The sequence below is a fragment of the Schistocerca piceifrons genome, chromosome 2 (assembly GCF_021461385.2).
Source record: "Schistocerca piceifrons isolate TAMUIC-IGC-003096 chromosome 2, iqSchPice1.1, whole genome shotgun sequence".
NCBI classification, from domain to species: domain Eukaryota; kingdom Metazoa; phylum Arthropoda; class Insecta; order Orthoptera; family Acrididae; genus Schistocerca; species Schistocerca piceifrons.
This window is the reverse complement of record NC_060139.1, coordinates 682,212,801-682,239,703: the sequence shown is the minus strand read 5'-3', so window position 1 is coordinate 682,239,703 and position 26,903 is coordinate 682,212,801. Positions and strand designations below refer to the sequence as shown.

The 26,903-nt window shown below is 38.8% G+C and overlaps 1 protein-coding gene across 2 annotated transcripts in view; it reads right to left on the bottom strand.

Annotated features, from left to right (window-relative positions):
- The window catches only part of LOC124776520 (serine/threonine-protein kinase Pak), a 140,053-nt gene that overhangs the window by 73,555 nt on the left and 39,595 nt on the right, over positions 1–26,903 (bottom strand). For both annotated transcript variants that reach the window (XM_047251548.1, XM_047251549.1), the window contains exon 3: positions 3,263–3,422. In XM_047251548.1, the coding sequence (XP_047107504.1) occupies positions 3,263–3,422 (160 nt within the window). The remainder of the gene's footprint in view (positions 1–3,262; positions 3,423–26,903) is intronic.

The following is a 26,903-nucleotide window of genomic DNA, read 5'->3' as shown; positions in this document are numbered from 1 at the left end:
AACTTCTGATCTAGATATGTAAAGTTATCAAAGGTGAAATAATACAGTAAAAACAATAGTGAGTACAGAATAAGGACAGTGTTTTAAATGTACAATTACCCATAAACCGCTTGGATGGAGTTTAGAAAACCGTATTTCCCTCTTTTCACCTGTAGGAGGAATTATGGCACATCAAATATCAATCAATACCAATTTACTCAATGCACAAATAATACGCAACTAACAGAAAATTATAAAGATTCAAAAATATATAATTGTAAGAAATTTCTACTTACTGAGAAAAATGTGCAAATACAGTCAATTTCAACCCAAAGTATGTATTCTGACTACTGAAATTAATCCATTTAAATAAAAAAAAGAGAGAGTAGTAGAGAGAACTGCGGAAAGTAAGACAATGGGAAAAGTTGCTAAGAATCAGAAGTTGAGAAACATCTACCTAACAAGTACGCAAGCAAATCAAGCAAACATACTCAACACTTGAAATCCAGAATCTTGATAAATTAACGACTCTTAAAGACACAATGTCTAATGAGGTTGTGAGAAAAGGGAAAGATAGTCGATACTAGATAGAGTAATGTCAAAGATGATAATGATGAACATCAAAACCAGCAAGTAGAAAGATAAAATGTGGCTAAGGAAATGAAAATAAGGAGAGTAATAATAGGCGGAAAAAATCTGGTTGAAAAAAATCTCGTAAAGTGCCAGTAGAACTCGTGCACCGAATGTTCTGTACAAATTGAATTATGTATATCGATTGTTCACTCATACTGGGAATCAATAATTTCACCAATTTTTGCCTGTTATTGATATCGATACTGACAAGGTATCAAAATTGGACGTACATGGCCACATCTTTTGATTGCAGTGACATAGAAACTTAAATACTTTACACCGCGAAGGGTCCGTGGCCCTTAGTACGCAACACAAATTTCAGCTTGGTATGTCTACACCTGCCTGAGAAAAAATGGTCTTAAAAGGTGGACAGACGGACAGATAGCAGATGACATTTTTTTTCTTTTTAGACAGTTACAAATTAACAATTTCCAGAGTTTTTCCATTACTTTTACTGTCAAAGTATTGTTTGCCAAATTTCATGATTCTAGGTCACTGGCAAGTAACCTATAGATTTTGATGATTGAGTTTGCTAATATAAAAATATGTTACACAAATGGCCATATCTTTTGACTGCACTAACTTAGAAGTTCTAACTTTTTACATCGCCAAGGCACCTTAGACCGTAGTATGTGGCATAAATTTCAACATAATATGTCCACCTGCTCCTGAGAAAAAGACAGACAGGCAGGCAGGCAATGAAGTGATCCTATAGGGGTCCAGTTTGGGGATGGGAAAAACTTACAGGTTAAAACCGATGCCGGTATTTTCCGGTATTTATTTGGTTTTGGGTGTAAAAGGTGCTTTTTTATAATTTTTTACTAATAAATGATTAAAAAACTGAAATATCAATTGGTCATGGCAGCAGTGCTAAAATTTTTCACTTTTAAACAAACTTTTTTTAAAAAAGACGTAATTTTTATTTGTTAACATTTGCACTTGCTTGAAATATTGTTTTATCATAGAAAATGGGACAAGTGAACAGCAGCATTTTAATAGCAATGTCGATTTAAATGAGCAACTAAATGTGGCATAAGAACTGGTTCAGCATTGCTGAAACAATGATGTCTCTCCTTTCATGTGTTGCGGCTTACTGTATGCGTGTATAAGCAATGTGCAAGATGTGTCCCCGACTACTCTATACGGTAGTCTCTCACTGTCATTGCCAGTCTTCAGTTGTATCGCAGAATGACACCAACCCTAACTGGGAATATTTTTACAAAGTGATGTAGCAATGAAGTACAATGCTAAATTAGTTTTAATAGAATAAAGATTTGTCTGCCCTTTCCACTAATTAATTGCAGAGGAAGGAAATCAATTAACTTAAAACTTGACAACAATTCACTCATAATATACAATAAAAATAGCTGATATGCTGTCTGTGTCTACATAATATGTCTTTATATGCTTGTAGCCCTCAAAAATGGATGAATGAACATGACAAACAAGCTTCTTTAACCTCAGTTTTCACCCTTTTGCACTAACTATTCAAAATGTCCAAATAGTGGTATGATCCCAATTACATGATTTTTAAGCAGAGGTTCAAAAAATTAGAATCAATAGAAGAATAGTGGTGATCTTTTGTAGTATTCAACCATTTACCACTTTTCAAGGAAAGCAGTGAATGTGGACAGATCAACTTTTCTTTTATTTGCCTATTTAATTTAATACTTTTATTCTGTATCTTGAAACTGAAAGTCAGAATGGTCAACCATTGTTCAATTTCTTCATTTATTACAGAAGTACTAGGAATCAAAAATCCAAAAATCAGTTATTTCAGAAATTGGTTATTTTGAGTGGCTTTATTAGTCTGGTTAAATTGGCATTGAAAAAACTGATATAACTGAAAACTGGTTGTTTCTGTGATATCTGTCATCCCTAGTTCAGTTTTTACTGAAAGAGGTGCAGAATGCCAAAAATAATAAGATACATAAGGGAGAAACAAAAACATATGAGACATTATACAAAAAAGAAAGAAGAAAATACAACAGAAGAAATTAGCAACAAAACTCATGGGAAACTTCTGAAGCTGGAGGAGAGCATTAAGATTACCACCATCTAGCTCTCTATATGATCAATGAACACACACAAGCTTACATATTGGTAGTACTTTATGGTCAAAAATAGTCAGCAATTTGAATAGTGAGCAATGTTGGTCACTTTATCCCCTCAGCCACTTTGGGACTACCAACATTTTCCACTTTCCACAGCTGTGTTACCTTTCAGACTAGCCAATTCATTTAATTTTATTAACTATGAAATATTTTAATTCTCATTTTCTGCTCACCAGTCTATGCCTTTCCCTCTAATTTATACTGTGTTTTGTGCAGTATTTCATGTAATGTTTGGAGTGCCTTGGTGTCTTATGTTTCACAGTTAATGAGTTTTTTTCATTCTCCACTTTCATAATTTCCTGATGACAGATTAGCTTCAAAAGTTTGAAACTTGTAATCCTTTTTGTGTGACTGACAGCTATAACTGACAGTTATCTCATAAGATAATTACTTATTTTTACTGTGTTCGTAACAACTAGTTATGAATAGCTTGAGTTTGGAAATCCAATCTTCTCCACCAGTGATCACAATGGTAAGTCTACTTATTCAGATACTCAAACAAAATAACACAGTCATCACTTTTACATGGTACTCACCAACCATTTTAGTTGTTGTCATGTACTTTGAACCCTTGGTTTCTTTGCTTGAGTTATCAAACCAGTTGAGGACATCTAACACAGCTTGTGGGTTGCTCTTCTGCTCCTGTTTGCTGATGTTTGAACTCATCAGTAACCTTGCCCATGCTTCTGGCATACCCTGTTAAGATTTTAAAACACAAATTAACAGGGAATATAATTCATTAAGCAAACAAAACAAGTTAAACAATTCTGACAAAAAATGTCAAGCTGATAAACTGAAATTACACTACACCCCTCTGCAAAAAAAGGAGTAATTACATAGACAAATACAGTTTCACTTTGTGTCTCCAAAAACATTCTGAAAAATGCCACTAAGATCTGGAATATCACAACTTATCCAAAATATCTAAATGGAATGCATCAAATAGTGACAAGTGTTTCTGAAGCCTATACACTGAAAATTTTGTCATTACCAAATATCATTTATTTACTAATACAGCACAGAGTTCAGTTGACCTAGTTGTTTGAAATGGTGCAGTGACTATTATCAAATGTTTCACTCACATTACCTGACACTTACCAAAAATGATGTACATAATTACATTATTACCCAAATAATATTATCCAATACCACTAATTTACTCAGTCCAAAAACATACTCCATTAACTTTACCTGATATTTTAGGATAGTTGCAAATGCTACGTGCCATTGTGGAACTACACTAAATTAATTCAAATCTACCCAACAAAGTTTGTAACTAGTTATTGTTACAGCTTTATTTTACTCTTAGACAAAGAATGAAAACAATCTGTGCCTCATTATCAAAACCAGAATACAAAGTACCGAACACATTACAAATTACAGTTTCCTGCTAATTACAAACAGAATAAGACCAAACAGGTACCTGAAGAGGTTTTTAAGTATTTCATCTAGCATTACCAGACAACAGAACACGAGGGCACAAATTGTACTAAAAGACAGGATTAAAGTGGTACAGGTAGACTAACAAGAACTTCCAAACCAATCCATGGTTCAATAGCACATTCATGGTTCACATGTAACAGGAGAACCATGTCAAAAATGTGATATATATATCTCAATATGCAGAGATTTTTTTTCAGTAGCACTGGGCACTAATTTAAGAAACTGATTAAAAACTTTAATGCAGCCATAGTGGCTCAAAAACTGAGTCAATGGAAGGTAAATGTAATGTTAAATAACATGTTATTGATTGTTTAGAATAGTGTTTTTATTAACTGTTAGTGTTCATGTCATGGTGCAGATTTATCATTAAGACTAAAACATCTTAATAATGTAACTTCTCTATTACTTCAAAACAACTGATATCTATGCATGTGGAAGAATGAAGTCAGTTAAAAATATTTTAAAGTTAACAGCATTGTATCACAACTGATGCACTAATTAGGATGCTGTGCTTCAACATATACAATGATAGACAATGAAAGCACTAAATTCTAAACAGACTCAATGGAGCTTATCTTTACCTTTACATTTAACTGCCAACTTCTTTAAAATTACAAATATGTGGGTACAAAATTTAGCTGGCTTACAGTCATGATTTTCCCATAATCATTAGAGGCTGAAGTTTACTGTACCCTTGTCATGTATAAATGAGCAAATGTGTCCATAATTTTATTGTAAAGATTATGATTTTTAACTACCATAGATATGGATCGTTTCTATGTATATGATATTCAGTGTCAGTTCAAATATTGGTTTTTATTTGTTTGAGGCACTCTTTGGGTGGCATGTGGCCTTTTCAGTTCACCAGCAGACGTCTGCATATCACAGCAGGTGCTGCAAGGAGCTACCAACAATACTGCAAAAACTGCCAAGGAGAGTCTCAGAATTCACCGGAGTACAGAAAAAATATGAAAACTCTGAGATCATGCTCTTCTAAAAAAGATTACAACAAAATCTAAATCTAGTTATTTGCACCTGTAATGTCAACAATATGGCATGTGAAAGACATTTGCAATTTGTGTTTATTTTTTTAGTGAAGTCAACAGTTCCCTCATAAATCTAAGTTAATACAAATAGTAATGATACAGCTGATACCTGCTGCTTCTGAGATACTTAAATTGAAATGCATATAAAGTTAATATCTGATAAAAATAAAGAAAGGATCTTTAAAGATAGAAAAAAGGTCCATAAAGCACAACCACTGAATTCTTCCCTTGGATATAACATACAGTACCTGTCCTTCAACTTAATTATTTACACATTATAACTGTACTGTTCAATTATTACCTTAAACTTAACATGCAGATCCAATTCTTCCATTGCAAAAATCACTTCAGTACCATTAACAGCCATTCCTACCGTAAACTTCCCTGTCTTTACTTGCACAGAGTTTAAATCTTCTCAGTAGGTTTATCTGCCCTTATCTCTTGTCAGTTCTTAGAAACCAAATACAACACTGCTACTCTTTTATCAACAGCAGAGACATCAGTGATATTATGACAGAGCCAACTGTGTAGTAAATGAGCAAAATAGCAGCATAAATTAACAGTCATCGAGCTGTAAAGATGACAATTTTGACTCCAGACAGTCTTTAAAAAGCTATTGCAAAAACATATTTTCAAAGGTAGCTGCCACTAAGACATATGCCTACAATTCTACCCAAAACAAAAACTTGTAGTATTTCTGTTGAAATTCTAACTTTATTCAGTCCTCGTAACATTTTGGCCATAAAGCTGGAATTCAAGATCTCATCCTACTCTCACACGCCAGAGAAATGAATATTTTTTTAAAGTAAATGGGTAAACAATGTTTCTTAAAAACTGGATTAAGAAGTTAGGTGTCCCTACTGAAAATAATTACAAAAAACCATAACAGCAAATCCCCATTCACCCATATCTCTCTCTCTCTCTCACACACACACACACACACACACACACACACAGAGAGAGAAAGAGAGAGAGAGAGAGAAGAAAAAGTATTTCAGAAAGTCGTACAGCCTAAATTTCACGTGAACAATGGTTTCTTTTATATGAGCTGCAATAAACAGCATCTTAGTTTCCACTGCCTTAGAATGTTTCATTTTTTATAACAATCAATTTAATTAAATTTGGTGGCATTTTAAACAATACAATATGGATATGAGGGAATCAGTCACAAACTATAACTGAACACATGAACTGTCATTTGTTGCAAAGCAGCAAATGGAAATCCATAATAAGCAAGCACGGTTACACTTGAAAAGTTATTACTAGTGTCACAAAATATTAGCATATACATTCTATGTCCTAGCTCAGCCTAGCCAGCAGTTGTTACAGTGTATTAACATCTGTTTCTTGTTTCACTTACAAAACAGTGTCCTTAACAAGGTAAGAGACAATACATTGAAAAAAAACTTTTCTGCAAACTGAGAAATAATATATAACAAAGTATAGATAGAAGTGTTAGAATGTCTTTCTTGAAAGTATGTGTGTAGACTAAAGTCTTACAATGAAGTGAACCACGCATACGTACAAGAAGAGAGCAAAAGCTTTGGAAATGTGGTGCTACAAAAGAATACCAAATATCAAAAAGATATATGTGATATCAAATGTAGAAGTAATGAATCTAACTGGGAAGAAAAGAGCTTTAAAGTACAACTTAAAACAAGGGAAAATTGGTTGGAAACATCCTGATATAGTGTGAAATAATTAATTTGGTAATGGAGGGAAGTGGACAGGATAAAAATAGTAGAGGGAGACCAATGCTCAACTATAGAAGGCAGGTGCAAGTGGATGTAGGTTGTAACAGTTATGCTCAGATGACAGTAATACACAGGATAAACTAAAGTGGAGAGCTGCATTAGATTAGTCTTCAGACTGAAGATAACAACAACAATACATCCAAATTACCATTAATCATGTTCATTAATGAGAAAGATTTGGGCAAAGTGACAATACACAGGTCACACTTTTGATTGGTTTGTCAGAATTTTTTTCACTTAATTTAGTCAGAACTATTTAATACCTGCTTGTAGAGAATCTACTTTGTAGACACAGAAAACAAACACAAATGTAGTGAAGCATAGCAGGAGTGAGAAGAATCCGAATTTAAGCAGTAAGGGAAGTGGTGAAACAACTCTGCTATATACAGAGAAACCTAACAGAATATGAGCCAAGCAAGGAACATGCAGACAAGGTTGATACATGGGAAGAAATGTTTCTTCAACAACAGAAATCTATTAGTGACAATACCTAGTAATGAGGGAGGAATTTCTAAAACTGTACACTGAGAGTACAGCAATGTAAGCAAGTGAAACTTGCACAGCATAAAAATTGGAAAAGAAGTCAATACTTACCTTTTAACACATGATGCTAAAATATTTTTGCTTTTTATCAATTATTTGATAGATAACTAACAAATTGAGTATTTATTTACTTCCATTAGTGGGGCATGTGCTGAAAATTCCAGGTCAATTTGGTCTGAAGAACTGTTGACTGACAAAACACGTTAAACAACTTAACGAACACAGTGAATAAAATCCTCTGATGATTTGATGTCAATGCCAAAGAATAAAAGACAATGTCATGGTTTATTACATTTAGGGACATTCCAAATGAGTTAAGACAAAATTTCCACTTGATCTCATCAATGTTACTTTGCATCAAATGTTGATAAATGAAATACAATTTGTACAAACACAAAAAGGTCCAATAGTATTTGAATCCAAAGTGGGATACCACTGCACTCTGTATCATTCCCCATTATATATGCAAGCACAGTAAAAAATAACTACATGAAATGAACACAGGAAACCTACTGTAAGCAGAGCAACTGCAGAGGAAACTACATATGAGACCTTTACGCAACCTAAGCTAGAAGGATGTTGAAGTATATGTGACTCTCACCACCAGCAAATTAAAGAAAGATATTGAAGCAATTCAGATGTTTGACGATATTGTTGGAACCCACTGATTCAGTCTGGACACACACAGAATTTGATATGAGATCATTGAAATAACATTAAATTCCTCTTATAAAAAGACAGATAGATAAATTTTGGGAAACATTTTTTGAGAGGCTATAAAAACTTTACATTGTGCAATAAGTCAGAATTTACTACATAAAAGTAGACTTGCAGAAAAACTGTTCAGAACTCACACCAAATGGAATAAAACACAAATTGCTGCATTTATTAGATGCTTGGGGATGTAGAACTACTGGGTCTAAGCCCCCCCCCCCCCCAATAATATTGCTGCCCTACCTCAGCAAGAAGAAGTGTATCTTTGCCAGATCAGTTCTCTCTAGTACGTAATCTACGCTAAACGCATTGTTTATATGCTGCGAGACTAAAAGTATTGATAGTAAATGACGGGAGTGTGAGTTATTATTTATCATCCTAATTATCATGCCTGCTTCCCACTACCTACAGGTGTAAATTGTATGCAGAAACACTGGTATTGAATAAAGACAAAATAAATGGAGAATGTCACCAAAATACCCAGATTACTTTTACATCAGAATAAACGACAGAAGTGTTTAGTTCCTAGGAAACAGGAGTGTGGTAGATAGTGACTACGGACTGTTCATGAATACAGTGGAGGAGTGCAAGTGAGTTATGATCAATTTTTTCTTAGTGGAAATTTCCCTCTTCCTTCATAGTCTCTTAACGCTAATGATCTAGAAGGCTATGAATGGTCAGATTAATATAATGTACTTTGACTTCCGATGCTTTCAAAACAGTACATAACTGTCACCTTATTTACAAAAAGAATGGTTGTGGAATACCAGACCAGGTATATGACTTATATGAAGATTTTCTTCAGAAAACATTTCACAGATTATAGTTCTTGATGATTAAACATAATCAGAAGCAGCAGTAGCATTAGTTGTAACCCACGAAATGCAATAGAATCTTTAGTCATTCACTACCCACAATACTACACAAACAGCTCAAGATACCAAAGCAACATTTTCAGTATGTGGCTTACTTTTTATGCAGCACTTGATGAACTGAAATAAGGAGACTTTGTCATTTGGTGCAGTCTACTGTAGATAAACACAGCCTAATGCAGCTGGTACTGTGCTGTGTTGTGCTGTGAGTTTTCAGCATCAAATTTAACATGTTTTAGCTATTTTTTTTTTTTCTTCAAATATCTTGTTTCAGTAGCTTGAACCTTTTACAAATTAATCTGTCTGTGATTGATATCTGTGATACACTGTACAAAAAAGGTCTGTTAGGCAATTTAGGTATCTCCCAACTGTCTATAGTGAGGTTACGTTTGCAGAAAATTTCTGAGGAGTGCAGAAAGACCTGAAGAGGATCCATACTTCATGTAAGAAGTAGTAGTTAAGTGTCAACTTAACAAAATTTAATTTCATGTTGATAAACAGGTGAAAACCTGATATTGTTGGATTATACTAAAACCAATAAACCACTGGAAAGCCACCAAATTATGCGCAGCTGGGATGATTTCAGTTAGATTACACACTTAAAACTTGAGAAAGTAAAACATCATTTAGAAACCTCTTCATGGTCCAGAAATGAATCAAATCGTGGAACACATTGCCAAAGGTGCATAATGAATGGGATAAAATAAGAATCAATGCAGAATTACATTATATTTACCTCAATTATCTATATATGGAAAACTTACTTTCCCTATAAACAACTGACATATCATCCATACACATTCACTCATTCACACAGTATTTTTGCATATATGGCCTACAACTATACCAAATCAACACTTCATCTAGACTAAAAATAGAATTTCTATGTGCCAGACAGAGTATGTGTTGTTTATCTTTTCTTTACACACACAAGCAAATGTTTGGAGCTTACACGTAATGCCGCCCATTTTCAACCACCATGACATACTCCAATAGGAACAAAAACTCCCTTTGCCTTGAGCTAGTTCTACACCCTGATGTTTGAAACATAGCTGACATGTTACTCTATCACCAATACACAATGGACATGAAGAAGGGGCCAAGCTGCCGCTGAGGTCTGGTCGTCTCCCTGGGTAAGATGCGCAACTGGCCATGAAGCACTTTCCACCCACAGGTGACCGACCTTCCGGGGCATACTTCACCCCCTCCCACACTGCATGTCAGAAAATCAAAAGTTCTCAGCACCCAACGATCATTATCTTTACTGTAAGGAGTCTGGGAGTGTTGCTGACTCAAACACAGAGTCAAACTGTAGATAAGAAGATGTATGTAGTTTTGCCAGGTGAAGGGCCACTTGCCACAAGTGGTTTTTTTAATGTTTTTTTTTTAATGTCTGCATGCAGTACACTACAGTTAGAAGTGTGGGAATGATCGTCGACCCAGACACACACTGTTAAGATGCAATGAAAGGAGATGTTAGCAGGTGGAGGGGCGGAGGTAACAGATGAGTCAACAAGACACAGGACATCCATTCTCAAATGGCAACATGTAGTATGTCCAGTGAAGGAATTTCATCTACAATGAAGTTTGCATGTGGTGCTCCTTTCCTTGGATGACAATTTAGGGCGACAAAATTTTTAACAAGCATGTTGAACAGCAAAATGAATATGGGGTAGCCAATCACAAATATGACCACAGTCGCGGAGACAATTCTTGAGACCACAAATAGCTCATCCTGGAGAAACAGCTGTCATCAAGACGGTGAAGGGGATTTTTCCTGGTTGGCGTCTGAGCATCAGCTGTCTCTGCATCACTGGACATGCATCACTGGACATCCACCACTGGCAACTACCAAAGACATTTGCATCGTCCGCCACACTCGTGCTACTATAACACTGGAAATGTCAGCACTGACACCAGCACATCTTCCTGCTGCCTTCACAATATTACATTATTAGACTTACGGATGGAATACATGAGTGTATGTTGTATATTGTCTGAATATGGCTCTCATTTGAAGTATCGTTTGAACTGTCACACTATTTGTTTGATATTTTGTGTCATTTGTGTCTTCTTGGCATTGCATATCAGCACTGTGTTGATCTTGTTTGGTCTTGGGGAGGAATAGGCTAAGTGTATTGTTTAGTTCAACAGAGAGAGAGAGAGAGAGAGAGAGAGAGAGAGAGAGAGAGAGAGAGAGAGAGAGAGAGAGAATAAAAATTGACAAGTGAATTTCGTCGATGTTTCTTGAAGTCAGTAATAAATAACGACAAGTTCAGGTGAGGTGAGTCAATGGTTAAAAGTTAGTTGTACGGAGGGGGTGTTATAAGGAAACCTGAAAGACAGACAGAGTATCATAAGAGTAGAGAGGTAAATAGAGCATTCTGATAGGGAATGAAATGTTAATGAAGTTGTATGCAATGTTAGAGAATGGTGCAGTTCATAGAGAGCCACAACTCACAATAAATGGCTATGAACTCCGTGCAGGTGGAGAGGCTTGCGTATCCACGGGAAGCTGAGGGCTATGCCAAAGGCGGAGGACCTACTGCCGGAAAGGCCTCAGCCGATGGATCAGACTAAGAGTGTCCCACAATGTCCCATCTTCCCTATCTACTCCTAGACCTACCCCATTCCCTGACCCAACCCAAGGTGTGATGTGATCCGTGCTGAGGGGTATGTGGCACATGGGAAGATGTGTCGCAAACGGAGCCTCAGGGATACCGGGCGGCCTCCCTGAGTAATTAGCCTTACACCGCAAGGGGTATTTGTGGTGTGGACCTTCTAGATCCACAAATTTCATGGGACCAACATGGTCACGACTACAGAAAAAGAAACTGAGGGAAACCTCAGGTACCAAACAACGGGGACTGAACCGATGGAAGGCTCTTCCACTACTGAATCAGGGTCTAGACCTGAGCCAGAAGTGGGAACTGTAACCGAGAAGCTAGACCAGATTAAGATCAAAGGCTTGTCTGGGGCCCAAAGGAGTAAGCTACTCAGGGAACAGAGGGAAAAGGAAGGAAAAGAATGGCTTCCTAAACACAAGTGGAGGGAGTAAAGGGACTGTCTCAGGTTGAAGGGGACACGCAGACCCCCACAATGTTAAACACAGGTAGTAAGCGGATAAGAGAGGAATCAAAGACTCCCTCCTCCCTGGATAAGCGAGTCCAAAAAAAAACCAAGGCAAGAAATAGGGAAACAGACCTATAGTACTGCAGTCTCAGTTTTTAGGATGTCAGTTATCCAGGAAGGTTATCCACTGGTGGCCATTACCTCACAGCAGGAGGAACTAGTAAAGATGGCCCTCTTTGAAAAGATTGGGGGGGGGGGGGGGGGGGGGGCCCTGGCCCAGGTCCCAACTTCAGGAGGGTCTATCTAGATCATGGTGCACTCATTTTTGTCTGTGAGGGGATGCACACAGTAGAATGGCTCTAGGCCAAGGTGCCCATGATATCCCCGTGGGAAGATGCGAAGCTGCTGGTCAAGATGGCAGCGGAGCTTCTTAAGACCGCAAAGATATCATTATGGGTACCCAAGACCCTTAAGGAAATCTCTCCCAAGACTCTGTTAGGGAAAATAAGGGCACAGAACCCAAAAGTCCCAACAGAAGATTGGAGAGTGATTAACCAGAAGGTTGATCCGGAAGGACGAATCCTGGTGGTGGAGGTTGGTGAAAAGTCCCTGAAGGCGATGCAGGAGCAGGACCTGAAACTGTTTTTAGGGTTCTCGCAGGTCACCATCAGGGTTCTCAAAGATGGCAGTAAGACAGAGCCTGGAGCTGCCGCAGATTAATCTGCCACACAGTAAAGGGGCCTCTGCTACCCTGAGCCGCTGCCTGGGGAGACAGGAAGTGGACGTGGCCCTGATACAAGAACCCTATTTATACAAAGGGGGTGTATGGGGCCTCGGAGGCACTGGAGGTAAGTTTATTTATGCTAGAAATCTAAGAAACTCCAGAACATGCATCTATGTTAGAAACGGCATTTCTTTCATGCCAATAATGATTTCCGCTCTAGGGACTTAGTGACCATCAAAATGCAGCAATGTGAGGAAGGTATCACGAGGGAAAATGTCTTGGCCTCAGCATACCTTATTTACGAAGACAGTTCTCCCCCTCCCTTGGAGGTGAGGAGAGGAGAGTGGTAGAGACTTGCCATCGGCAAGGTGACCAACTGCTGGTGTGGTGCGACGCCAATGCCCACAGCCTAGTGTGGGGCAGCAAAGACACCTCTTAGCTAACAATTTAGAGGTCCTGAATAGGGGCAATGAACCTACATTCAGGAATAGCAGAAGGGGAGAAGTAATTGACATAACATTTGGTTCCATGACGATGGGTAGCTATGTCAAACAATGGCATGTGGTGTTGGAGCTATCCTCATCAGACCACATGTACATTAAATTCAAGGTTGAAATGGGAATCAGACAGACCATGACTTACAGAAATCCCAGGAAAACAGACTGGGAGACATATGGGAGGGACCTTGACTTAGGCTTATCAGAAATTAAAACCACGATAAGGAAGCCAGTAGAATTTGAGGAAGTAGCAGAGGATGTTACCTCTGCCTTAGTGACCTCATATCAGGACAACTGCACAATCACCAGGAAGTGCACAAATAGGAGTGTTCCTTGGTGGAACAACAAATTGGAAACACAAAGAAAACAGGTACGGAGACTGTTTAATATTGCGAGACGTAAAGGACAATGGGCTAAATATCATGAGGCCCTTGTCAGTTACAATCATGCAATAAGACAAGCAAAGGAGGCATCCTGGAAGGCATTCTGTGACGAAGTAGAAGGCACGGCTGCACAAGCCAGACTTCACAAGATTCTCACTAGAGTACCAACTAATCCAGGAGGTACGTTGAGGAAGGAGGATGGGGAATATACAAAGACAGCACATGAGACGTTGGAATTGCTCCTCAAAACTCACTTTCCTCAGTATGATCTGCTGGATAACACAGACCAGTATGTGCCCCCAGAGAGACAACAGTTCTCAGACACTCTAAGAGAGGACTGGGAATCAGCCAAGGACTGTGTGAACTTCAATAAAATCCAGTGGGCAGTGGTAACATTCCAGCTGTTCCAGTCACCTGGCCCAGATGGAATTTTTCCAGCTCTCCTGCAACAGGCAGGTGGAAAGCTTATAAGAATCCTATGCAGGCTATTTAGGGTTAGCTTAGCAGTAGGAATCATTCCCAATGTTTGGAGGGCAGTGAAGGTTGTCTTCATTCCAAAGCCAGGGAGAATTGATCATACCAAGGCCGAGGATATGAGACCAACCAGTCTGTCCTCCTCCATTCTCAGAACATTTGAAAAACTGGTTAATGTATACTGTGGTGTCACCGCCAGACACCACACTTGCTAGGTGGTAGATTAAATCGGCCGCGGTCCATTTAGTACATGTCGGACCCGCGTGTCGCCACTGTGTGATCGCAGACCTAGCGCCACCACAAGGCAGGTCTCGTGATACGTACAAGCACTCGCCCCAGTTGTACGGACGACCTAGCTAGCGACTAGATGTACGAAGCCTTTCTCTCTCATTAGCCGAGAGAGAGAATAGCCTTCAGCTAAGTTAATGGCTACGAACTAGCAAGGCACCATTAGCCTTACAGTGATTGTAATTAAAGTCTCCTGTGTATAGTCAAGAGCGATGTACCACAATGATTGATTAAAGATAAGTATTAATCCAGCTACGTACTTTTCTTCATAGCATTAATTACGTAGCCTGTTCCAGTACTTCACGCCCGTCTGCGTTAGTCTAGCGTGCATTTTCAGCCATCTCGAACTACAAGGTGTTGGCCCAGCTGCCGACACATCATATACATTGGGGAGAGAAGGCTAAGTAGGGTCCCTCTACACCTGAACCAACACGCATACCAACCAGGTAAATCATGTGAGACAGCTCTCCACTAACGCGTCGGGAAGGTGGAAAAAGCACTTCACTTCCAAGAAATAGCCCTCTGCATCTTCCTGGATATCAAGGGGGCCTTTAGTAACATGACCTTCGATTCCATGGTAATGGCAGCAGAGGTGCATGACCTGGGGACCACTATATGTAGGTGGACCAGAGCCATGCTTAGTGGAAGGAAGGTAGAGGCCACCATGATGAATGAAAAGATAGTAATTAAGAGCACTAGAGGCTTCCCACAAGGAGGAGTTTTGTCTCCTCTATTGTGGAATCTAGTGGTGAACGAACTCATTGAGGAACTAAATTCAAATGCCTCTGAGCACTATGGGACTTAACATCTATGGTCATCAGTCCCCTAGAACTTAGAACTACTTAAACCTAACTAACCTAAGGACAGCACACAACACCCAGTCATCACGAGGCAGAGGAAATCACTGACCCCGCCAGGAATCGAACCCGGGAACCCGGGCGCGGGAAGCGAGGAACTAAATTCCAGACAATGCTTCTGCCAAGGATATGCAGATGACCTTGCATAGTAATACTTGGCAAATTCACTGACACAGTCAGGAATAAGGCACAAGGAGGGTTGGACATTGTGCAAAAATGGTGCATTAAACAGGATCTGTGAGTTAATCCTAAGAAGACTGTTGTGGTGCCATTTACGAAGAGACATATTCAGCATGCAAGTTGGAATCTAAAGCTCTTCGATGAAACTCTACCTGTGAAGGGGACAGTGAAATATCTAGTGGTAACCTTCGATGAGAAGCTAACTTGCACCCCTCATATTAAGAGTATGTGCTCCAAGGCAAAAAGTACTTTAGTGAGTACTAGGAGGGCTTGTGGCAAAAACTGGGGCCTAAGCCCCTGGGGTATGCACTGGATATACAACACAGTGGTTACACCTAGGATTTCCTATGGGGCTGTAGTGTGGTGGAAGAAGGTAGAACAGTGGGTTGCTGCTAAAGAGCTTGCTAAGGTGCAGAGATTGGTCTGCTTAGCCATAATAGGTGGAATTAGCAGCACACCAACCGCTGGAATGGAAGCCATGCTAGATATGCCTCCACTTCACCTTCGGGTTCAGATGGAGGCAGCAGCTGGGGCATACAGACTTAAAACTGGCCAAAACTGGGTCTCATTCGGATATCCAGAATCACACACTAACATAGTAAGGTAAATATAGGTATGGCTGGGGAAATGCCCACCAACTATATAATAAATCCGAACTGCTTCGACAAGCCTTACAACATAATAATTGGAAGTAGGGAGCAGTGGGAGAAAACAGTTTGACACCATACGGGGGACACTGTTTGGTTCACCGATGGGTCAAAAACAGATCAAGGCGTACGGAATTCAGCCAAGACTGGAGAGCAGCATCTCTCTAGGGAAACTGGCCTCTGTATTCCAAGCCAAAATTGCTGCAATCAGGGCATTTGTGGAGGAGAATATGAGTACGTGCTACAATGACCGTAGCATCTACAACTATTCAGACAGCCAGGCAACCCTGAAATCATTGGCAGCTCCTGCAACAAGATCTAAGATTGTTGCAGAATGCCACAGGGCTCTGGTGGAGCTAGGGAGAAGTGATAGGATAAACCTTGTGTGGGATCTGTGGCAATAAACAAGCTGACAGATTGGCTAGGATGGGGGCAACAACTCCATTTATTGGACCGGAACCTGTCTTGACAATCACCAAGGCTATGATCAAATTAGAACTACGGAACTGGCTTAGGAAACAGCACGTAGGATATTGGACCAAGGTTCATAAACAAAGAGATGGTAAGGTAATGATGGCCAAGCCATGTTTTAAAAGAAGCTCTGTAATCCTGGGATTGAACAGGAAAGAGATCAAACTCATGACTGGACTGATGACCGGCCATGGGAACTTCAAAAAACACCTACACACAATGGGTATAATGGAAGAGGACCCTAAATGTAGGATCTATGATGAGGGTGAAGAAATTGCATCACACCTAATCTTTGAATGCATGTCATTGGAGAGTAAAAGATACACAATCTTTGGGACAACTAGACCTGAAGATATTGTGTCTAACAAAAAACTGGTAGAGGGACTCCTTGCACTATTTAAGGGCACTGGTTGGCTTTACTAGATATACAGGGAGCAATACTGCACAATAAACCTAGTTTCGGTGCGGGCGGTAGCGGGATAGACCTAAGCTGTTTTAGCTCTCCTGTTAAAATCAATCAATCAATCAATGGCTATGAAATTTTCACAGATGCAAAATGCTCTTTCTAATAATTTCAAACAAATCCACGATGAGCCTAATCACAAATCTTGGAAGAAAATACTTTGAAGATGCGACAGATAAAGTGTACTAAAATTCCACACATGAAATGAATGATGCAAAGGAAGAGCAGCAAACAGAAGAGCAAATAATGTGCAACACCTGCGAGGTGGTGACAATGTTGCTGTACATCAGGGAATTAATTTGTCAGCAAAAAAAACAGTTTTGCCACAATCCAAAGCTGCAGAGGGAGATAGCATGAGCCATACTAGAGTATGCATCAGTCCTGGCTCACCAGTAATTGACAGTAGTGAGATGCTCAGTCTGAGAGTGTGTGGTTTCACAATGTCCCATGTTTTGACGCAATAGCAGAATGCACTATTTTACACAGCACTGGAGAATTCATTCCTCACAAATTTTAGAACACCGAGCTAAAAAATTTGTTAACAATCAAATGGAAAATGGAGTCTGATATAGGTGTGATGTCTGACAGTTTGTATTATTTTTGTATTACCTTAAAGATTGAGAAGTGTGGAGTATGCCAGATAAATAGTGATTAGATTAAAAATGGATGACAAAAGTTGAAATTGGGGACCAATTTAAGTAATAAGATGGGAATAACGTTAAGGACAGGTATTAATTCATACAGGTCAGCAGTAGATATATGCGAGATGAGCAATGTTTATGAAATTTATTTGTGAGTTATATATTATGACTGGCATTTAAAATACAATTTAAAGGTAAAGACTGAGATAATTTAGTAAAATGACAGCAACCACAGTATGAAATTTTCATAGCTGTAACCCATCTGGCCATGGGAGCAGCATATTATTACAATTATTAATTTTGTTGAGGAAATATTGAAGATGATGGAGAAAGAGATGTAAGAGGAACATGCTTTGGAAGAGAATCATCATAGTCAATATTTAATTATGGTACCTGATTTATTGAGTGTGTTTTTGAGGGGAACAAAGTTCTGCAAGGAAGAAGTTATGGAATATTGTTAAAAGTTATTAACAGACCAGTAGGCATTGGCATTATGCACCAGGGAAGAACTCAGTAGTGAACCCTTGGCCAGGCTGGATATGATTTTTAAGAGATTTCCCATATCCTAGTAGGTGAACGCTGGGCTGTTAGCCAAGTATCGCCTAAATTACTTGACCCACATGGACTTTTAAAACTTTTTCTGATTTTCATACGAATAATGCTACACAACAACAGTTGGGGTCCACACATTCCGTCCCTGGTGAGTAATGGGGGAGCGATAAGAAGGGCATCCAGTCACCAGTTAAATTAATATGCCGAATCAGTTGCTGACCATGCCAACCCTGCAATGATGCAGGACAAAGAAAAAGAAGAATTCTGTAGTGAGAATGTACCGAGTTACTGAGCACTGGAAGGTGAGTCAAGGAAAAACTCTGAAAGAGAGCAGCACAAATTCATTTGAGTGATAGAAGAGGTCAGTATCTGAAAGAATATACCATTCCTGAGAAGTATATCAAAGTCTCGACAAACAGTACTGTAATGATGGAACAGACAGAGAGAAACTATTTATGAACCATGACAGAAGGATGATGACACTGCAAATGAAAAGCTGGAAATGTCGTGAAATGGACTGATAATGCTCGTGAGCAAACACTCAGAAATGGAATATACAAAAAGCAAGGTTCAATCTGATATAAATGTCAGAGAGAGAGAGAGAGAGAGAGAGAGAGAGAGAGAGAGATGATGAAAAACTGCAAACTAGCTGATGCACATAAACATTTGTGGCTAATATTCTAATGTTCTTGTAGGTAGCACTCCTAAACCTTTTATATAGGATGCAAATGCTGCTCTCAAGTGCAATTTAATATATTAGGTGTGTGAAAAAAGTAATGAGACTGATTTTTATCTGCCAAAGCTTTTATTTTTTCAAACAACAATATCTGCCCCTTCAAAGAAGTTCCCTTCAGCAGGTATGCACCAGTGGAGCCATCATTCCCATTATAGGTAGCAGCTACTCCTGTCAACCACCGTGCCGTAACTCTTCTTAGAGGGAAAAATTAATACACATTTTCTTAGTGTGTTTGGCATGGAACAACAAGTCACTTCATAACAGACATGGTACACACAGATACTGCCTTTTCAGATCACCAATTTTAGCAGTGGCTGGACACGAAACACTCATGATCTAAAGTCTACTGACACTTAGGCCCTATAAGCTTCATACCACACAGAACCAGGGGAGCCTTCATTCAGGGTGTTCTGGACAAACTATACAAACAATGCCCAGATACATCATGGAAGAGTTCTGTATCATCGTGACAAAGATTAGATATTACTTTTAGGTATTAAGTAAATGCAATACCTGATGATTCTAATATCAATGAATCACAACTGCAATCTGTCAACTCATGCTAATTCCTGGCTGTAACAATAGGAATCAATGGCATCAAGAGCAGGTGAGAGGGCAAAAGAGTTCAGGAGACAGAAGCAGACCGAGCCCTGTAGCCTACAAAGACAGTTGGTATAAACGGTCTAATGGACGAAAACCATGAGTAAAAATCACCCGGTCCTATTTGATGGGAGTTGGAACGTCAGACCTGTACCAGTCACCCATAAAAAATTTCAAGGAAAAATTTCCCATTAAAATAGCCTCAGATGAACAGGTTGGTCTTTCTCAAAAAATAAATTTGGCATGGACAAGGATAATGAATATCAGTGCATGGAACACCCAGAGGATTGTCACTTAAACTGAGGAAGTATTTCATGAAAGGAGGAAATATAATATGGATGTAGAAGCCCTAACTGAAACAATGAGAAAGGGCAAAAGTACTGAATAATGGAATAGTTACATCCATACCTACAGTGGAGTATCTAAAGAGGAGAGAGCCAGAAGTGAGGTTTCCAGTACTATTAGGAAAAAACTATGAGAAAGATATAAAATCCAGGAATCAAATTAGTGAAAACATCCTGCACTTGCAAATGAAATTATTAAGCCACTCAGTTGCTATCAAGGCAGTGTATGAACCAAATGACGATGTCAAGATGGAGGGGAAAAAATTATGAGGAACTGACAGAATCACTGGGGAAAATGGTAAAGAAAAAAAATCTAGTTACTGGGGACTCAAATGTACATATTGGGTGGAGAACTAATGTCCCCACTGTTGGACAGTATAGGAAAAATGTATTAAATGACAGTGGTGATAGGCTGATGGACTTATGTCAGCAAAATGCTTTGAAGATAATGAATGGATGGTTTAGGAATAAGTCAATACACCAATATAAATGGGAACAACTGACTCTTATGCCGGCCAGTGTGGCCGAGTGGTTCTAGGCGCTTCAGTCTGGAACCGCGCGACCGCTATGGTTGCAGGTTCGAATCCTGCCTCGGGCATGGATGTGTGTGATGTCCTTAGGTTAGTTGGGTTTAAGTAGTTCTAAGTTTTAGGGGACTGATGACCTCAGATGTTAAGTCCCATAGTTCTCAGAGCCATTTGAACCATTGACTCTTATGTTAAGGTCAATTACTGACTATGAAATAACATGCCAGGAAACAAGACTGTTCATCAAGGACACGAATTTCACAGTGCCCCAAATGTGGATCAGACCATTACTTAGGTTTCAAGAATATACTATCCCTTTAGACAGAAGGAAGTAGTACGTGAATAGTTGCCAAATGTGAAGTCATCGGAGGTCTGGTATAATCTGTTAGTTTGCAAGAGGATTCAATATGCTTCCTCTATTAAGTTAGACTGATGGCCAAGGCATCATGTATCAAGGATGATATTGCAGAGAATATTAATCAGTCTGTTAAAGCAAGGATACCATAAGGTGGTCTTTGAACCTTTGGGGGACAAAACCAAATTGGGAAAAGAAAGATGGAATCCATGGTGGAATGAGGAAGAAGAGAAACTGGTGAAGATGAAAAAGAAAGCCTATAATAAGTAGCTGAGCAATGAGCTTGATGAAGACTGTCAAATGCATGGAGCTAAACGAAAGAAGCACAAAGCGCCATTACTGAAGCAAAGTATCAGACATGGCAGAAAGCCTGAGAAAATACAGAACAAAGTTTCTGTGATACTACAGCAAGCGGAGTGTAGAAGATACTGAAGTTGATGAGAGTTGAAAATAAAGATATAGTGCTGGGATTACTCTAATAAGGTTGGATTAATGGTTAAATTATTACCAAGCCCTACTCATGGAGAAGAGAAAGAAATTTTAAATTTGACAGAAGAAGATGAATATCCATGTGAGTGATAGGCAACCTTGCAAGAAATTTGTAGAGCTATGAAGCATATGAGAAATGGGAAGTCACTAAGTTCGGGTGGAATAAACATAAAATTAATAAAGGCAGCTTCCTTGATTGTGTACAATATCTTGGCCTAATTGTATAGTAAACATTTGGGAGGGGACCAGGTACCAAAGGAATGGAAAAAAGTCCATTATTACTTCAGTCTATAAGAAGTGGGGTAGAGGCAGGACAGTGGAAATAACTGGTGTGTAAGTGTGATGCCATCACTAGCAAGGTTACATGGAAGAATCTTAAATGAAAAATGGAGATGAAGACTTTAATGTCTGAAGAACAGAATGGTTTTAGACCAGGGCACTTCTGAGTTGATGGAATATACACATTATAGAATCTAATAGAGAGGGGAACCACCAAAGGCATAGAGACCCATCCCTGTGGAGGATGAGATCTTTTACACATTTCTCTTTGTTGAGAACCAGGTCATCATAGCAGAAGCCAAGGACGATGCTGAGTACGTACTTTGGAAGTTAAAGGAGAACTATGAGAGATTAGGTCTCACGACAAGCATGACAAAAATTTAATATCTGAAGGTTGACAACAATACCTTAAAGGATCTGGAGGTTGGAGTCAATAAGATCACGTGATCTAACTAGTAAGTATCCGAGGGTTATGCCATTATCGAATGGAAAAAAAAGAGCAGATGACTTAAATAATAAACTAGGGCAAGGCAGGAACTTGGTTCTTTGGAATAACAAAACAACAAAAAGGACCAAACAGGTGATATATCCTTCAGTTGTTACAAACATCACTATGTGTGGAGCAGAAACTTGGGTAATCAACAAGCATCAGAGAAACAAGTTGCTTGCTTTAGAAATAGACTTTTGAAGATAATGTTGGGGCATCACCAAGCTGAACTGTGTACCAAATAACAATTTAAGAGAGGCTATGGGTATCAATAAACCAATAATAGGGTCATCATAGAGATAAACATCTTATATACATCTGTAAAGGATGGATGATGGTCAATGGCAAAAGGAAGTGCAGCAATGGACGTCAGTAGAAAGAAGGAAGTATGGATGATGTGGGAGGAGCTGGAGTCTAGAGGTCCGTCCAGGACATGATGGATACCAAAGGACTACAATATGGAGACTGGCATGATTGGAAGAAGTGGAGAACAGGAAATGAGAAGCAATTCCAGCTGCAAAATATTCACAAGATGACGATTTTAAATACTGTGTGGGCCTGTTTTCAACATTCTTGTTGTTAACAATTCCCACAGTTCTGAGAACTTTAAAAAAGAATATGACCTTTCATTCTGAATGCTAAAACACTTCTGAACAATAACAGAACAACTGTTTGGTTAAGTGCACGCATATATCAATGCACAAACATGTCCATAGGGAAGACTGGCACTAGTGTGGACATGGGGTAAGAGTGAACATAATAATTTTAATGAAATAGTCCTTGAAATATTTGTACATTCATGTTGGTAGTTCCTCAGGATGCAGCAAACAGTTACACAAAACTTGGCACTAGTAGGGTTATTGTTGCAGGCAAGAGAAGTTCAAATAAAATACAGTCCATTCGTCTATGGTTTTTTGTGCTGAGCATATTGGAAAATTAGTCCAAAAAATTGGTACTGAAAATATTCTAAGTTGTGGTTTATGAATCTATAAACAGCGACCTATTTTTTTCTTGTGTAACATTTCATTTAAGTACAATACATTCCTTACACTTTGGTCTCGTTTTCAAAGTGGCCCCATGGGGCACATGTGGACAGTTGAAGAGGGTAAATGTGGACAACGTGCACTGTTGCTCCAGTAGTGATTTAGAACAAGACCAACTTTCAGTTTCACAATTTTACTTTTGTAAATGAATTTAAGTGATCTATCTATATTGTAGAGGGTGAGGGCACATATCTGCAATACTAACAGGGCTAATATTGATAAAGAAGAATTTCAATGAGTGGCGAAAAAGGTTTTGTTCAAAACAAGGAGAATTCAATAAATTACAGAGAAAATTGGGTTTAAGGCGCCTATGCTGCATAAACACACCACCACAGCTAAGAAATATTCAGCTGAAATCATTCAGATTTGTCCAGGTGAGTTTTTCAGGATGCACATCCCATTTCCTTTACCCAAAAAAATATCATTTCTGGGTTCAAGGCACCTGGATTGTGGCCACTTAATAGGTTGCCATTCATATACATGTCTGAAGCACAGGCACCATTCTTGATCACTCAGCCATAAATATACCTGATGAAATGAAATACATTCTGACATTGGCCACAACTGGGCACTGAAATGAGTGCCAGACCAGGACTCCAATGCATATTTCCCACTTTATGTGAGCAGTCACCTTAACCGTTTTTACTATCTGAGCGTGGTTTCTGTCTAGTCCAAATTCCCAACGTGTTATGCACTACTACTTACGCAATGCTCCCTATCCAATACATTCCTTGCTGGATGCGTAATGCTGGATTCCTGCAAGAATTTAAGAATTTAGGATGCGGCAAGCAATGAGTATGGTGGACAGGGGCTGCTACATAAGTAGTAGGCAACAAGTTCGGTATTTGGGTCTGACAGACAGCGTGCTTGGATAGCCAAACCGGCTATGGCAACTGCTCGCATAAAGAGGGAAGTCTAGCCTCAAGTCCTGGTCTGACACAGGTTTTCACTTGGTGCCATTGAATCCATTTCAATGCCCAATTGCAACTGATGTCAGAATTTATTTCATTTCATCGGTCTGTCATTCACTGAATAAGATTTCAGGCCATCAGAGGTAACTGAGCAGTCGACAGCCTCTACAAGGTGTGATAAAGCTGCTTCTGTGCAACCTGCAACTTTGTGTGATGCTTCCTCTTCCAATTCAGGTGCAGACATAACTGAAATGCCAACATCTGAAGATTGTAGAACCTTCTCAAAAGATGTCAGGGGAAAATCAAAATGGAGGCAAAAGAAATCTGCAATGTACACTAGCACTCAAGCCAAAAACGAACTGGAAGCAATGGTATGTAATATGAGACCAGCTTTAAAGAGATATTTTTCCAGAGCAAGAAGGGACTGAGAATTTTGCAAAAAAATAGTACCGATGATGACACAGACAGTGGATCAGAAACCATTCCAAACAGTGTGCTGGGCTCTGGGGATGAGGGATGTCATGAAAGAGAAGATGATGAATCACAAACATTAAAAAAGTTGACAGATGACAAAGTGAGGTCTAGTGATTTTGTTTTGGTTCATTTCACTACAGAGAAGACTTAAATATTATGTTGGTCAAGTTAGGGATTCAGTTGGGAAAGGTGAAGCCTATGTTTCATTTCTGCAAAAGAAAAACTCAGGGTTTGTGCTTCCTTTTCTTTCGGATGAGTCATTAGTGGAGAGCTCAGATATTACTTGTCTCCTGCATTCTGCAAAAGTAACTGGGACAAAAAGGCAACAGCGGATGCCGTATTTAATGTTAATTTTGAAATTTTTGTTACAAACATTTTTGGGTTAATTTATATCTATATATGAAATTTAATAAGGAATAAATAAAACGTTTTTTGGGGGAAATTTGGCCTTATTTATAAGAAGAACATGCTATTCAGTTTTACCCCATGCAAAGGGTTCAAAATATTGAAGATATAAACAAGAGCACCTGTATGATAGTTTTTAGGGGGTGGAGGGAGGGAGGCCAAGACCTTGTCCAGTGGAATATTTTAATATTTTGGAAGACAAATGCTGAGTTGTACGCAGTCATAAAAAGGACCAGCTCCATCCCTGTTAAAAACCTATGCAATACCAATTTTTCCATCATTATCTTGAAAGAAAAACAGCTGACTACACTGTAACTTAAGACCTAGGAGTGCCCATGGCCCCACTTTCCCCTGGTTATGGGCACCCGTGGATACAAGGACTGCTTTAATGCTTCTCTTGATGTGGAAACTGGTTAGTCCAAAGATATTAAATTCCAAAAATCTGCCTCAAATAGTTTTAAGATGAAATAGTAAATATAAAAAGTGTCTCCACTAGCCCCACCGTATCCTACATATGATTCGTCAAATACACAGTGCAATTCCACCAATCTGCTTTGGCCTATGACGTCCTGTGTAATGTCACAAATTTAATATGAAGAATGTAAGCAGCCTGTTATTAAATGTTGTCTTTGAGTGTCTTCATAACTAATGTAATCTATAATGTTTGTAAACTAGGCTGTTTATTTCAAATACACTGTGATATTCAAGGGTGTGTTTATGGTGGGAACTGAAGAGCACAGCTTGAATTGATGACAGAGAATCTATTAGAGATTATATTTTTATTTTTTTCTCTGTCACGATTTCTGGGTGTATGGTTAAGCAGGAATATAAGAGCATAACTGAAATTGTTGTGAGTGAATCACAATTAATTGGCCATTTTCGTAATGTGCAATTTTGTTGAGGGTGAGGTTAGTCAAGAACTGCAGTGCAGAGCTCATACGTTTTTTTTCTTTTTTTTTCTAGTGAGACGATATTAATGCGTTGCGTGTATTAAATTCTTTAAGGGGTCATATTATTGTTACCGGTGGCTCACTCAAAGGGTGTCTGTGTTATCAGTTTCTGGCCTGTTAATTTACGTTCGTAATGTGATTCCCATTTTTAAATTCTTTCGGTTTGTTCAAGAGGAATTTGTGTGTGTTATTTTTCATTAAATAATCGTTTTGTGGGGGTGTGGCCGGTATCGCTGTCTTCAGCATGTTATTTTAAATTGTGGTTAACTACAGCCAAACTTCCACATTTTGAAATAAATAATCCGCACTGGCTGTAAAATAATTTTTATTAAATGTCACGACCGATTTCGCGCCACTAGAAGACACATTCTCAGATGATAAGGATTCTTTTTAACAGTTCAACATCAAGTTGTAAAAAATTGCGCGCTAAATGCTTCACGAGCGGGAACGTGGTTGAGCGGCAGCAGGCAGGGCAGTACTTTTAACAAAGGGTATTCTACAATCAGCTACTTATTTCAATATCATTGTCATCGTTTGAGCTACGAAGGTCAAGTGATAAATTTGATCCCAATTGTGTGTTTTTTGTATTTTTTGTTCGGTTTATTCTGAAGGAATTTGTTTGCATTATTTTCCGATTATGTGGTTGTTTTGTATGGGGATGTCTCATATCGCAGTCTTCATTTGAGCTATAGAGGTCAAGAGAAAAACCCTATTCCAACTGCGTGTTTTTTCACTTTTTCCTTCGGTTTGTTTTAAAGGTATTCCTTTGTTAATTTCTGGAGGCTGTCTGGTATCGCTGTCTTCGTTTGAGCTACATAGAATATTTTTGTCCGTTTTATCCTAGAACAATTCGCATGTGCGATATTTCGATTCCTGGTTGGTTTGGAAGTATCTTGGCTTTACTGACCTACTTTTAGTTTGTCCATAGCCAAACCCTCCTCATTCTCGCGGCAGTC